General features: G+C 36.4%; 1 protein-coding gene across 1 annotated transcript; it reads left to right on the top strand.

Annotated features, from left to right (window-relative positions):
* The first annotated feature begins 959 nt into the window (after positions 1-959).
* LOC149004400 (chitin-inducible gibberellin-responsive protein 1-like) lies at positions 960-4526 on the top strand. The gene is made up of 2 exons (XM_089169112.1): positions 960-1068; positions 2211-4526. Exon 2 carries the CDS (start codon positions 2357-2359, stop codon positions 4088-4090), a length of 1734 nt encoding a protein of 577 aa, XP_089025238.1. The 5' UTR covers positions 960-1068; positions 2211-2356; the 3' UTR covers positions 4091-4526.
* Positions 4527-16312: the final 11786 nt, after the last annotated feature.

Consider the following 16312-nt stretch of genomic DNA (forward strand, 5'->3'; position numbering starts at 1 on the left):
ACAGAGAGAAAAAGAAGATTCTCCGCTCAGGCAAGATGTCAATCCAATTGCCCTGCACTTTGTCGTGAGTTGGCAATGCTATCTAGAGTGGGAGCAGAGGTGCACGAGACGATCTGGATCCACGTTGTCGAGGGTAGGATTTCCTAACCCATCAATGGATGGTTTGGATCCATTCCCACCAGTATCACGTGGTGGCAAATCTGACCTTGTGGAAAACCCTTCTCAGCTGGTTTTTTGCAACGGCTGCAAATGATACACGTGCCTGCGTAGTCAACTTTGTCAACTTTCTCGTGCATGGCTGAGAAGCTCGTTAAAAGCGGCTTCGTAAATCCCCTACAGTAGTAAACTGTGCATGAATGAATGCTCACGTAATCTCTTACGTGGCATATCATATGCTGATTCCCCATCTGGCATCTGCATGAGCGCCACGTTTGACGTTTTCCAGGCTTATTGCCTGACAGCGTGTAATCTCTCACGCGTGCCACGTGGCTAACAAGGGCCCCCAAAGACAAACTTCTTAATTACGCCACCTGATCAAGCTCTGTGGTCACGTTAGGGTCACTTTCTCGTTACCTTCCCACATCCCCACGCATCGAATGCGCATCGTCGTATAATTTAGCATATATAAACTAGTAATACTAAAGTACGCAGGAGAATTGGATTGTTGTTATGGGCAGTACTATAACATAAATAAAATACACCTTTCAAAAACGAACGGTCGAGATTAAAATGCATTTGTTGCACATTAATTATGCAACACCCATGTAATTTCGTTTACCGTGTGGTCGGCAGGTTCAAACGTGAACTTCCCGTGACGTTTGTTCGTCAAAACACGCGGACAATGAGTCAACAGGTCCTTCACGAGGCTGACGTTTTCCGTTACCGTTAGTTTCCGAACCCTCATTTCCTTGACTTTTCCTTTGTTTATAAATATTATAAACTAATGTGACTCGGATTCCATGTTCTCTGCAATATCTACTTACTTGCCTGTTTCAGTTTTTAAGCGAAACTCACAACCTCGGAACCACGAACTAGGAAGAGAACCAGTGGAGAGGAACCTTAACGAAGGTGAGGATTTCGTTCTTTCTCTGAGTCAAAAACCCTAGTCTTTCTTTTAATTAAACTGTATTGTATTTAATCCATGCCATTTCTCTTTGAGGGTTCTTTTGTTTGAGTTGAATTTCGTTGTGTTTGCTAGATGGGTTTCTCGTTTGTAGATACTGTTTTTGGTAGATGGGATTCGTTTCTTATAGTTGTCTTATAGTTGTTTTATAGTCATATGACCGCTGTTATGGCGGTTCTATTCGGTTTATGAGTCTCACGGTGTCGCCTGTGGCCTATGGAGGTTGAGCTAGGGTTTTCAACATCTAAGGAAGCACAAAAAATTGTAAAATTTTCCTTTTCTAGGTTCCGGTAAACTGGAATCTGTGGCTTTTTTTGGCTGTTACATCCATCTCTGGTGGTTGTTGCCCTTATGACTGTTGCATCCATCTCTGGTAGTTGTTGCAGTTGTTATCTCTAACGCCTGATTTTGATGTTTGCTTTTAAGTTAAGCTCCATGGTCTAATGCCTGTAAAATATTGAAAACTAAATTCTTACTCTTTTTGTTCTTTTTGGGAACTTGTTGAAGCCTTTTTTTTTATGTTTGGCTCAATTTTAAGGTTTTAGTACAATCAAGAAATGTTTGAAGAATTCTCTATTTTCATGTCATCACAGAATAATTCTTCATCGTGCCAAGTATGAATCTTCATCGTTATGGGTGTTAAGTTTCTTACTTGTGCAGCAGAGAATAAGTTTCCTCCTGAATAAATATATTTGATTCTGGAGTTCATTGTTAGTGATGAAAGAAAATACTTATTTTCAGAATAACAGTTTCCCCTCTTTGTGTGTTTAGCATGTAGTCAACCTAATTTAATTCTCTAGTTAATATATGTAATATAGAGTCAGGGAAGCCCCAGCTGAGGCTCTATATTTATTTTGTGTTTGTGACTGTTGCTATGGAGCGGCACATTAATCTTCACACGGCTATACTCTTCCTCATTGAGTTGGTATCCTTTTGAGTGTCAGATTTCGATGCACTTTTTATTGCAAACTGGATGATGGTTGAGTTGTTATGCCGAAATAAATAATTCCTAGAAGCTTCATTCCTGTTTCATTCCAAACTTTTTTGAGTATTGCCTCATCTTATGAACTCTTGAATTTAATTGCAGTTGAGACTTGGAGGAGGGTTAGCCTGATCAGATCGGAAAGCTGGTCCAAATTCTTCACGACCATAGGACTTGTGAGATCCAAATCTAAACCTTCAATGTGCTGGTAGCAATCACCAGAAGCTATCAACAGATGCAAGCCTCATATCATGGATTCACACCAACATTATGGTAGCACGAGCAGGGACGTTTCGTACGGGTTTTCTCACATCAATTCCTCTCCAATTTCTGAGTGGGCTGGTGGACCTTTGAAATTTAATTCAAAGAGCTCACCTATCTCTCCTCTTGCCAGCCACTTTGACTGTGATACCTTTACTTCACTAAGCAATAGTCAGGAGCAGTATAGCTCCACTGAGAATCACTCAGGAGTCGGTCCTTCAAGTAATTCTTCAATTGAAGCCAACAGTTCTTTTCACTGGGTTAATCGCTCACCGGTGAGTCCTCGAGAAAATCTTGAACCCTGTTCTAGTGGGAGGAGTGTACGCTCACAGGATGCCAGTTGTGGTCAGAGCATAAAAGACGCTCTGCTGGAACTGGAGACTGCATTAATGGGTGACGGTGATGAAGATGAAGCAATAACATCAAATGCTACTGCTGAGGGAACTAGACAGCCTCAAATTTCACCTCAAATATCAAGGCCTCAGAGCGAGGAACCTCGCCTAGAGCCAAATGTCATTCAACCCCTACAGTCTGTTGTTTTCAGTAATCGGGAGTCTACCAATGGAGTTCATGGAGCATCTCAGGAGATCAGAGGGAGTGATCTGAGACAACTGCTGATCGAGTGTGCAAGGTCCCTTTCTGAAAACAGGTTAGCTGACTTTGAGAAGTTGGTTCAAGAGGCTAGCAATGCTGTTTCTGTTAGTGGAGAACCGATCCAGCGTCTAGGTGCTTATATGATTGAAGGGCTGATTGCAAGAAAGGTTGCTTCAGGGCCTAGCATATACCGCGCCCTGAAGTGTAGAGAACCACAACCAGAAAGCAAAGACTTGCTCTCTTATATGCACATTCTGTATGAAATCTGCCCATACCTCAAGTTTGGTTACATGGCAGCCAATGGAGCAATTGCTGAAGCATTCAGAAACGAGGATCGGGTGCACATAATAGATTTTCAGATTGCACAGGGTACCCAGTGGTTAACCCTGATACAAGCACTAGCAGCAAGGCCTGGTGGTCCTCCACATGTTCGAATCACCGGGATTGATGATCCAGTCTCCCAGTATGCGCGTGGGGGTGGTTTAGAGTTCGTTGAAAAGAGGCTTGCTACAATGTCTGCAAAGTTCAATATTCCTGTCGAGTTCCATGCTCTGCCAGTGTTTGCACCGGATGTCAAAAGGGAGATGTTTGATGTGAGGCCTGGTGAGGCCCTGGCTATAAACTTCACTCTGCAACTCCACCACACACCAGATGAGAGTGTCGATGTTAACAATCCAAGAGATGGACTGCTGAGGATGTTAAGGTCACTTTCGCCGAAAGTGTTCACCCTTGTTGAGCAGGAGTCAAACACGAACACAACACCCTTCCTGGCGAGGTTCAAGGAGACGTTGGATTTCTACTTAGCAATGTTCGAGTCTATCGACGTTGCTATGCCCAGAGACAATAAACAGCGGATCAATGTGGAGATGCACTGCTTGGCGAGGGATCTAGTGAATGTCATAGCCTGCGAGGGGAAGGATAGAGTGGAAAGGCATGAGCTGCTGGGAAAGTGGAGATCTAGAATGATGATGGCTGGGTTTCGAACGTTTCCGCTGAGCTCTTATGTCAACTCTGTGATACGTAGTCTATTGGGGTGTTACTCGGAGCATTATATCCTGGAGGAGAAGGATGGAGCTATGCTGTTGGGTTGGAAGTATAGACACTTGATTTCAGCTTCTGCCTGGCACTGAAGGAGTAATAGTTTGAGCCCTGTAGATGTAAACCCCCCTTTCACCTTCACCCACTTAGTTATCTGTATTTGTAGAATGATGAGAACCCCTTTCACCCACTTAGTTATCTGTATTTGTAGAATTGATGTGAGCCCCTTTCACCCACTTGGTTATCTGTATTTCTTCTTTCTTTATAGGAGTCTTTTGATTGATGCAGATAGTTCATAAGTCTTCACTCTCGTCTTCCTCTTTATGCGTTCCTCAGATGGAGCACCCACATCCTGTTGTTGTATATGTAGTTTTGACTTCAATAATATCTCCGTTTATAATATTTTGTGTGGGTGTGGATTTTGATTGAAAACCCATAACTGAATTATCTGAAAGACGAAGCTACAGGACACACAAAAGGAATGATAGCTCCAAGAAAAAGCTTTAAATGCTTTTCCCACGTAGGTGGAGAAACAAGACACCATCGGTTTAAAAGAAAGCTGTGGCGAGAGTCCGCGGCTGCCATTGTTGTTTGTGCACAATTTGGATGAATATCATCGCAGGTTTTGTATCCATGGAATGATGAGGTTGAAACTTGGGTCCCAGTGAAGATGTCCAAGTTTGAATCAGAGCCAAGTTTGAATCAGATATTCAACCCCAACGTGTTTCAGGTGGCCTAGTGTGACTTTTTGCTTGGACCTGCATTCATTTGTCAAATGGGTACTGCCTGCAATTTGTGGATTTTTGAGTTCCCATTCCATTGTTGTTGATTACCACGAAAAAAGAAAGAAAAAAGATTCCCATTGTTGTTGAATGCTTGAAATTGGAAGCAGGGTTTCAAAAACTGGGAATTGGGGAGGAATCAGATCTGTCAAGTAAATTAGTTTGTGCCAATCACGAGCCAAATCAACTGATTTAGTGGATCCAATTCAGTCTGTCCAATCCTCATAATAGAAAGTTAGAAACCATTTTCTAGGTAATCGTTGATCTTGTGATGTTTTGGCGATTCTTGTGAATTTCATATGCTTTCTTGTGATATTTTTGAGCAAATTTTTACTCAATTTTTTTTGCTTTTTATATAATTTCTCCAATTTCTTGCATTCTTGTTCTATTTTGCTTTAATTTTCCTCATTGATACATTATTGATACAAAATTCTATGAACTCTCATAAACTAAAAGTTATTATTATTGAAAAGTAAGAACCTCTATATAGGATAACAATGATCGTATATATAACTAAAAATATTAAGAAAACTAAATGAGTAAAAATTAGAAATTCAAATCTAACTAGAAATTAAATTTGACTCAAAATCCACTACACTTTAGAATTTAACAGTAAAAATAATTGATATTGGATAAAGCCCAATAAAAATGCTACAAAACTTTCTAAAACCTTTAATGTTGATATGTTATAAGTCCAGTAATTTCTTTCGGATCAAAAGTTGCACTTGTCCAAAAAATTACCATAAAACCGAACATATGCCAATCAAAAACTTCTATTTAAATAATATTTTAAGCCAAAATAGTACTTCAGTGCATTAATTAATATGCTACACCTACACGGCTACCCCCAAATTTTGAGCGAATATTTCCTTTTCGACAAAACAAAATTCGTTGAAATTTCGCATGTTAACGTAAGATGAGGATCATCATATAATACACGGAGTTTCAGAGATATTTGGAAAGTTAGAAAACTGACAACAGAAGACGTCATTGCAAACGTAACGTCTTTTTACCTCCCAAGTTTGAAATTCTCATTCTTTCCCTTCACTTTTCCCCACAAACAAACCAAACCACATGTATAGATAGGGTGGAGGAATACGGATATAAAAAATATATATATATATATATAATATCCCCGTCGGGTGATCCCCTATATATCCTGAACACATATATCAGTAGGTCTCACAGATATATATAAAAAAAAATATATATATTATTCCAGTTAATTCTCTACTTGTTTGATATTGGGAACGATTTCATTGTTTTTATCTCAAGTTCTGAAGCCATTTTTACATAATAGAATAGAATATCAAATCTTATCTTTTCAGGTCTAATTTGTTATGAGATTCACAAGCCATTTGTTGTCTTCATCAGCGAGTTCACTATTGAAGGATCAGCGTGTTCGAACCCTAAAGGAAAGAGGACATTATTGCAGTAATGCTCTACTTGTTGGCGAGGACCATATGCGTGGGAACGATCTTCATTGTTTGTTATGCCAACTCAAAGCTCTACTTGAATGTTGCGCAATTACCATACAATTTATAAAAATCACTTATGTGAAAAAAGTGATCGAGATTTTGTCTTGATCACAAATTTCGATCCTGGACCGTAGACTGCACAATACTGCACATTAATTGCACATCATTGAAGCAATTTCATAGTCCCTCCAGGTATTGAGTTTGGCATCAAGTCTAAGGTATATGTTCCTGAACAATTTAGTGTCAAAGAATTCCACAAGTAGAGTTTATGTTAGGATTAGAACAATCAATCATACACAATTGAATAGAAAACAAGAAAGAAAAATACACAAATTTTACCCTGGTTCACCTCAATGTGAGACTACGTCCAATATTAGGTTTTTCACTATATTCTTCTCAAAACAACTATTACATAAATTTTGTTACAAGATAAAGTCATAGCTATTCATGGGCCCAACTATAAAGAAACTCTAAGGCTCAAAGAAACGTGGATCCACTATAGGCTCCGAAGACGCTACCTCCACACCTCCGCCGGGGTGGCTTCCCCGAACCCTTGCTTGCTCACTAAAGAGCGAAACCCTCCTATCTTTCGATAACACAATGTGAAGCATGAACCATACTCAACAGTTTAGGGTGACAATTTTCCTATGCAGCCTTCATTGGCATGTTCACCCAGCCTCGGCCCATCTCACAATTAACTAACTGGGCCTTGAAACAACCCAACCTTACTTGATTGAATTTGGGATACATAACGAGAGGAACAGAATTGCAACATGAAGGCCCATCAAAAGAAAAGTGGTAGTCAAGCTGTGTTCCTGAACTCTCATCATTTGAGAATTTCAGATCATTATTGAACACTGCTTGTGGAAGCAAAATGGATATTCACCATCACTGCATGACACCAAGAACATCTAAATTATCTTGATAGAGAAGAATGGAGAGCACCAGAGCAGCAGATTTGATTGAAGGAATGCATAGTTGGCTCAAATGGGTGGTGGTGGTGGTCATTAATTTCCAGATGACATGCCAGACACTTTTATGTTTACACAAGTGAGCCTCACTAGACATACAACCCATTAACATTCTTTACATTAAACTTCTTCAAGCTTCATTTTCCAACCAAAAGAATTGATAGGATATCATGAGAACCAAAGCCTTCAATCTTACACTTTCGCCCTAAACATGTGAGGTGGTCCACTGAAAGATATTCATATTCACTTAGTCTCTGTTTTTTTGTCTTGTAATTTTTCATATTCACTTGGGGGATTAACAGCGTTGCTGACTCCTTTTCTAAGAAGGTCATGTCCTTGACAAGGACTAGTTGGTCTACTTTCTCACCGTAGGTTTTTGAACTTTATGAGTCAGTTTTTTATTTTCTCGTTGTCGAGAATGAAGTTTGATGCTCCCCATAAAAAATAAAAATAAAAGAGGGGCCGAGAAGGACCCCAAACCAACTTTTATTCTCGACCGTGCCATCGTTCTCAAAAATACCCATCTTGACAAAAAATGGTCCCCAACATTTTTTGTTATCTCTGAGAAAAATATTTTATTATTATTTTATCTTGATAAAATATATTATATACGGTCTTGTATGAGGCATGATTATATTTTCTACCATCAAATGAGATATAAATTATCATATACAATCATAATATTTAATGGTTGAGAATTCAATAATATAAATACACAATTATAAGCAAAAACCTTTTCCTTTGTCCTTTTTATCTTCTAAATATTTTTTCTTTCTTCCTCTTGCTCTTGGCTTGGCACTTAAAAAAGAAAACATTTTCCATCCCTTTAAATTCAAAAACCCTTAAAGGTTTGCACCATGAAGATGTGGCTTCTCTACTTCCATTCTTCTCTTGTGGGTGAAACTGCACCAATTTGTGCTGCTATGTTTTATGTCATATGTCATAACAAAATCCATGTTTTACCCAAAAAAAAAAAAATTCATGTTGAGGAATTATACTATAGAGATCTAATCGACTGCCTATAAAATCTTAAAAATAGAAAACCTATGAAGAGATAGACAAGAAATAGAATAACCCTTTTCTTGGGAAGACAGTGTGGGGCCAGAGTGACCTAGTTCCTTGTAGATAATTATTTTTAAAAGAAGGAGACAAATAAAGATAGATACTGGACAATGTAATATTAATAAAGTGGATTAAGACTGATGTTTGTGAAATTAAGTCAAAGATGGTGAACTGGGATTGGTGGGCCTTACATATCTTGGAGTCATTTTTTAATGAATGAGTAATATTTGAAACAAGTAAGAGCTGTTGTTAACCACAAATTACATGGGAGCCCACAGGGTTAGGTGATGAAATTTATTTTTTAAAAATATTTTATTATTTTTACTTGTAGACTTTTTTGTGGCTGTGAAACCATCAAGGAAGCATTCTGTGTTTTCCGTCAGAAGAGATGATCCACACTGAAAGGGAAGGGGTGGGGGGAGAAATTAATTATAGGCTTGTTGCAGCTTAGGGCTGTGAGAGGTATGGTATCAAAATAGAAATATCAAGCCCTTAGGTAACAACAATGAATTTACTTCTTGGATATTAACAAGAGTGAAGTGGAGATTCTATAGCTGGTATCACTACATATGGCCTTTCGAAGTTGATCATTAAAGCAAGATTTGACGAAGCATATGTAGAAATTACGCTCAAACCAAATGTTAGAAATAGTAACACTGAACTACAATTCAAAGGTATATATATCCAAGAGCCAATGGCATTCTTATCGAGGGAAAGAGGACGTTTGCAATGACCCCATATAGAGGCAAGGCTTGGCTTATAGAAGAGGGTGAGAGAAGAAGAGATTTGGGGGCATCTCTGGTGTCCACAAAAGGTGAAAAGAAGGTTAATAAGGATATAACGGCTACAAAGGAAAGAGAGGATGGCGAGACAGTGGAAAAGGACTCTCCAAATAATAAAGGAGTATCGAAAAATGCAAACCTTGAACCAAAGGACAAAGTGGAAGGAGATTAGGATAGAATGCTAAGCCGAAGCGGTGGAAAAGATGTGGTTGAAAGAAAGGAGCCAAATGAATTTATTAAGAAGAGAAGGAGATCTATGAAAGAGAGTGGGAAAGGAGGACCAGAAAGGTAATAAGAAGACAAAGAGGAGAGATTTGTCTTGGAATCTTATTCAGTTCCATAGTCAATATAAATGACTGCTACACTTTGGCTACTGATGACTTTTAAATTGTCTCCAGTGAGAAATTGTATTATAATCTTCTTGTTTTCATTTTTAAAATCTTGATTTCACCTAAAACCAAAAAGATTATTCTTGACGCCTAAGAGAATCTCTGAATGCATGGTTTCTAAGTTAAAACCAGACTTAACTCCTAGACTATTACAACTAAAATGATTACAAAACACCACCATGCTAATTACACAACCAAATAGCATTGCATTCTCAAAAATCTCTACAATTTAATCATTACTAAAATTTTAAATCACTTGTCAAGTGATTATATCCTCTCCAATGACATCTAATCACCTGAATCAATTGTCAATCAGCATTCATTAGTTTTGTTTAACACTTTTCTTTGGGTTAAGAAAAAGAAAAAGAGAACTTTATCAAAATAAAAAAGACAAAGAAAAGAAATACCAACTTTAACATACAAGTTTTTTCCTTTTCGTTAAGAAAAAGAAAAAGGAAACTTTATCAAAATAAAATAAAATAAAGAGAAGAGAAGAAATACCAACTTACAAGTTTTTTTTTTTTTTTTTTTTTTTTGGGGGGGGGGGGGTTGGGGGAGGAGAGGATAAATCAAAATACGGGATGCAACAGTGGTGATCTTGCATCCTTGCTACGCAATATACGGACTTTCGAATTTGACCTGTGCAAGCATTAGCCCTGTGAACTACCAGCGCAAGCATTGGCTCTATTAGCGTAGTACCACGGAGGCTTAGTACAGTCCACAGAAGTTGATAGCGATCCCATACTCAGGTCAAAGAATACACAACTGCGCTGAGAAACAGAAGAGTAGAGGGAATTTGAACCTTGAACATGAATCGTATGAGAGTAAATTTAGAACCACTAAACCATCACCCCTGGTGTTACCAATTGAGACAAAGTAAACAACTGCACGCCTGCCATCTTCATATCCTATGTCTTATATATACAAATATGTCCCCTATGGGCATGTGTAATGTGTATAATATGTATACTAAAACCTATTAATTTGTCTTGATTTTGATCCAATTTAGTAATTCACCATTAGGATGCACCGAATAATATATTGGATCGGACTTGGAAAGATGGAGTTTTTTTCCCTTCTAGTTGAAGTTTGGAATTTGGTATAAGGAAGAAAATCCAAATCACTGGTAGCTCACTAAATGACTAAATGCTATGCATCCTTCTAGTCTCTGTCTTATATTAATGGATAAAGATGATGGAATTAATAACCTTATCTTGTTTTTTTTATTAAAAGTGAGATTCTGGGATTCTCCACCTGTAAGTATATACCAATATGTTTCTCTTATATTGTCCATTAGCAAAAATGGATGCTTGAAGATGCTGGTTAATGAGGTTACAATTTTATTTTTTTTAATTTCTTAAAAAAATAGATCTGTGAATTGAAATTAATTTTTTTCCCAGTAAGTGGAAGATTCAGACTCACATTCTTTCACTAAATATTCAGAAGTTGGGGTTCAACTTTAGTCTATCTTATCAATGGTTTAATGCTGAAAGTTAGATCCTCTATCAAATGATAGCAAACAAAAATAGGACAACAATCCTCTATCTACAAAGATAGAGAACCTAGACTTGTATGCTCCCTAAGAAGCAAGGTACAAGGTGCCAGCGATATATCATCGTGTCGATGGTAGGCGACACAACGATGAGCGACATCAACTTTTCAAAAAATCGCAGAAAAATCAAAGATATATCGTGAAAAATCGATTTTTCAGCGATTCATTGTATTAGCTGAATTTTGTTCAATTTTTCACCAATTTTTTTTTAGATTTTTGTCAAAGTGACGTAGAAACCTCTAAAGACTTCGGGGTGCTACCCCCACACACCCTCCTGAGCGGCTTTCTCGGCCACCACCCACTCACCGAGGAGTGGGATCCCCGTGTTCTTCCCAATAGAATGTGAAGCATAAGCCATACTCAACATAATTGTATAATGAATTGTAGATTTTAGTACTTCTCTTCACTAGTTTTGTACTTGTGTTCTCTTTGCATGTTTACATTAGTTTATCTGAGTTTTCTAGACTTCCAATTTTGCCTACATATAGCAGGGCATGTGCCAATCAGGTATTTTAGATTAAGTGATGTTTTATGCCAAAATAATGCTCCCAGTATATTCATTGGCTTCAAATTAAGTTGCACATTAAAATTTAAGCCAAAATGACTCTAAATACCCCTCCAAAACCAGGGGTCGAATTTTCATCGACACTCTGCCAAAAGTCGCTGACATTATCAACGAAATGTTGAACCTTGCTAAGAAGTAAGTTGTTTGGCAATATCCTAGACTTGTATGCTCCCTTCAAAGTAAGTTGCTTGGCAATATCCTAGACTTGTATGCTCCCTACAAAGTAAGTTGCTTGGCAATATCTGATAACAGAGTTATGGATATCAAATTAATTACTATTAAGTTAGCGAAAGTAAATTTCAAGAGTTTGATTTTTTTTGTAAATAAATTATTATTATGCCACCACTATTAAATCTTTAACCTTAACTAAACTGAATGTTTGTGTATGAAAAACAATCTAAAAGGACACACATTATAGATTAGATTTGTGTGGTTTATCCGTAGACTACATCCATTGTTGAACATAGATTGTAATTCACTATGAGAAAGAAGAACAAGAGAGTACAAACAAATCATTTCAACTCTTTTGAAAGACAATAAATATAATTGTGGAGATATTTTTTTTTAAATTTTCATTAACCCATGCTTGTAGAAAGGGAAGAGAATAAATAAGAAGAAAAGAAGAGAGAATAAATAGAGATTGAGGAGTTAGTTTCTTATTAGGAATGACATTTTGAATGCATAATAAGTTTTTTTTTTCAAAAATTTCCTTAATCCACGCAAGATGAGAGAGAAGAGAGAGGAGAATAAATAGAAATTGAAAAGTTAGTTTCTAATTAGGAATGACATTTTGAATACTTAATAAGATTTTTTTTTTCTAGAACTTTTTTAACCCACATTTATAGAAACAGAAGAGAATAAATAAGAAAAAAAAGATGAGAGAGAAGAGAATAAATAGGAAAAAAAGATGAGAAAGAAGAGGGGGAAATAAATAAGGACTGAGAAGTTAGTTTTTAATTAAGAATGACATTTATACCATTAGTTTACCTTTAAAAATGATTCACAATATTGAGGGGAGCGGGCCAAATAGTGATATTTCACATGTGAAAAGAGAAAAAACTAAAAAAATTAAAGACACTAATTAAAATTTTTAGAAAATGGGGGGCCATGACCCTGGCCTCAATGTAGATCGATCCGTCTCTACAGTATTAGTTAAACCCACAACCCAACAAAATATTGTAACAATGAATATTCACCATCACTAGAAGTTAACAAGAACATCTAAAACTGTTATGATAGAGAAGAATAGAGCGCACCAGAAGAGCAGATTTGATTGAAGGAATGCATAATTGGCTCATATGGTGGTGGTGGTGGTTATTAATTTCCAGATGACATGCCAGAACACTTTTATGTTTACACAAGTGAGCCTCACTAGACATACAACCCATTATCATTCTTTACATTAAACTTCTTCAAGCTTCATTTTTCTACCAAAAGAATTTATAGTATATCATGAGAACCAAAGCCTTCAATCTAACTCTCACGCCCTAAGCATGTGTGGTGGCCAACTGAAAGATTTTCTTATTCAGATTCTATTTGATAAACGGGATATCCAGCACTCAGTCTCTATTAATTTTTTATTCTTTTTTATCTTGTAGTTTTTCTTATTCACCATGAAGATGTGCTTTCTCTACTTCCATTCTTCTCTTGTGGGTGAAACTACACCAATTTGTGCTGCTATGCTTTATGTCATATGCCATAACAAAATCCATGTTTTACCCAAAAAAACAAAATCCATGTTGAGGAATTATACTATAGAGATCTAATCGACTGCCAGAAACATATGAAAAGATAGAAAGAAAGAAAAAAAACAGAATAACCCTTTTCTTGGAAAGACAGATAACTCTTTTCTTGGGAAGACAGTATGGGGCAGAGGGATTTTTATTCGCTCCAGTACTGACACCCTAGTTCCTTGTAGATATTTATTTATTTTTAATAGGAGACAAATGGAGATAGACACTAGACATCGTAATACTTATAAAGTGGATTAAGATTGATGTTTTTTAAATTAAGTCAAAGATGGCAAACTGGGATTGTTGGGCCTCACATATTTTGGAATCATTTTTTAATGAATGAGTTTTTAATATCTAAAACAATTAAAAAACAAAGAGGGGAAGGGAGGGGACATTATAGGCTTGCAGCTTAGGGTTGTGGGAGGTATCAAAATGGAAATGTCAAGCCCTTAGCCCTTAGAAGAGGGTGAGAGAAGAAGAGATGAGGGGGGTATCTCTGGTGTCTGCAAAAGGTAAAAAGAAGGTTAATAAAGATATAACGGCTACAAAGGAAAGAGAGGATAGCGAGACAGTGGGAAACGACTCTCCAAATAATACAGGAGTGTCGAAAAATACAAACCTTGAACCAAAGGACAAAATGGGAGGAGATTATGATAGAATGCTAAGCCGAAGCGGTGGAGAAGATGCGGTTGAAAGAAAGGAGCCAAATGAATTTATTAAGAAGAGAAGGAGATCTATGGAAGAGAGTGGGAAAGGAGGATCAGAAAGGTAATAAGAAGACAAAGAGGAGAGATTTGTCTTGGAATCTTATTCAGTTCATAGTCAATATAGATGACTACTACACTTTGGCTACTGATGAGTTTTATATTGTCTCTAGTGAGAAATTGTATTATAATCTTGTTTTCATTTTTAAAGTCTTGATTTCACCTAAAACCAAAAATATTATTCTTGAGGCCTAAGAGAATCTTTGAATAAATGGTTTCCAAGCTAAAACCAGATTGGTTGCTGTCACATAACTCCTAAACCCATTACAACCACATTTGTAAAATGATTATGCATCAAAACACCACCATGCTAACTACAAAACCAAATAGCATTGCATTCTCAAAAACCTCTACAATTTAATCATAACTAAAATTTTAAATCACTTGTCAAGTGATTATATCTTCTCCAATGACATCTAGTCACCAGAATCAATTGTCCATCAGCACTCATTAGTTTTGTTTAACACTTTTCTTTGGGTTAAGAAAAAGAAAAAGAGAACTTTATCAAAATAAAAAAGACAGAAAAGATATACCAACTTTAACAGACAAGTTTTATCTTTTCGATAAAAAAAAGAAAGAAAAAGAGAACTTTTTCAAAATAAAATAAAATAGAAAGAAAAGAAAAGAAATATCAACTTTATCTTTATTTTTTGGGAAGGAAGGTAAATCAAAATAGGGGATGCAGCGGTGGTGACCTTGCACCCTGCTACGCAATGTTCGGACTTTCAAATTTGACCTGTGCAAACATTAGTCCTATGAATTTCTAGCGCAAGCATTAACTTTGTTAGCAGAGTACCACCAGAGGCTTAGTATAGTCCACATAAGTTGACAGTGATCCCATACCCAAGTCAAAGAATACACAACTGTTCCAAAAAACAGAAGATTAGAGGGAATTTGAACTTTGAACATGAATCGTATAAAAGTAAACTTGAGACCACTAGACTACCACCCCCGATGGTATTAAACAACTGCAAGCCTGCATCTTCATATCATTTGTTTTATATATACAAATATGTCAACAATGGACGACAATGGGCATGTGTAATGTGTATAATATGTATACTAAAAACTATTTATTTGGTAGGGGATGTGTGCCCAATGTTCATCCATAAATGGGTTGATCAATTTGTCTTGATTTTGATCCAATTCACCGAATAATATATTGGACTTGGAAAGATACAGTTGCTTCTTCCTTTTTTCTTTTTTCTTTTTCTTTTTCCTTCTAATTGAAGTTTGGAATTTGGGATAAGGAAGAAAATCCAAATCATTGCTACCTCACTAAATGCCTCACTAAATGCCATGCATGCTTCTACTCTCTGTCTTATATTAATAGATAAAGATGATGGAATTAATAACCTTATCTCTGTTCTTTCTTTCTTTTTTTTATATTAGGTGTTAACAAAAAAGGGTGCTTGATTATATGATTAATGAAGTTTCATTTCATTTTTGTTAATTTCCTAACAAACAAGATCTTGAAATTTATTCCTCTTCATGTAGATGATGGATCTCAACTTATAGTCTTTCACTAAATATTTAAGAGGTGTGGTTCAATTTTGAGTGATATCTTATCAATGGTTGAATGCTCAAAGATAGATTCCCTACTAAATGCATAGTAAAAAAAAAAGATAGAAGACTACAATCAGCTACCCGTGAGAATAGAGAAGTAAGTTGCTTGAAAATATCTGATAACAAAGTTATGGATATTGAATTAATTACTATTAAGTTAGCGAAAGTAAATTTCAGGCATTTGGAATTTATATGATTCATTCAATGACTACATCCACTGTTGAAATAAAAGAAAAAAGCCAATAATTTCACCCTTGAGAGACAATAGAAATAAGCGATGAAACTAAAATGCCAAATCCCACCCAAAACAACAACATAGAGTCCTATAGTTGAGGCCTAAGAGAAAAAATGAACGTAAAGTTATAGTGAAGACCAATTGCCACCATATAAATTTTTCTAGTCCTAACTCCACCTTTGCAAAAGCCTTTGGCATCAAAGTCGTTTTCTTTTTTTTTTTTTATTTATTTATTTATTTTTAATTTATAGAGGAGGTCATTAATCTAAGTAAATGATCCACAAAAAACGAAAAAAAAATCTTAGTAAATGAAAGTAATGATTGATTAACGGATCAATTGCTTGCCCTTTTCAATCTATCTTCTAATCATTAACTTTACCTTTCTTTCTTCCAATATCCAAAAAAACCATTTTGGATCTTCTGTTTTTCACTCCC

This window comes from Hakea prostrata, chromosome 9 (assembly GCF_041222555.1).
Source record: "Hakea prostrata isolate BN-2017 chromosome 9, UWA_Hpros_2, whole genome shotgun sequence".
In the NCBI taxonomy this organism is placed as follows: Eukaryota; Viridiplantae; Streptophyta; class Magnoliopsida; order Proteales; family Proteaceae; genus Hakea; species Hakea prostrata.

Bases quoted from the DNA above. Each gene is read 5' to 3' on its own strand.
- LOC149004400 (XM_089169112.1), top strand. From the start codon at position 2,357: ATGGATTCACACCAACATTATGGTAGCACGAGCAGGGACGTTTCGTAC.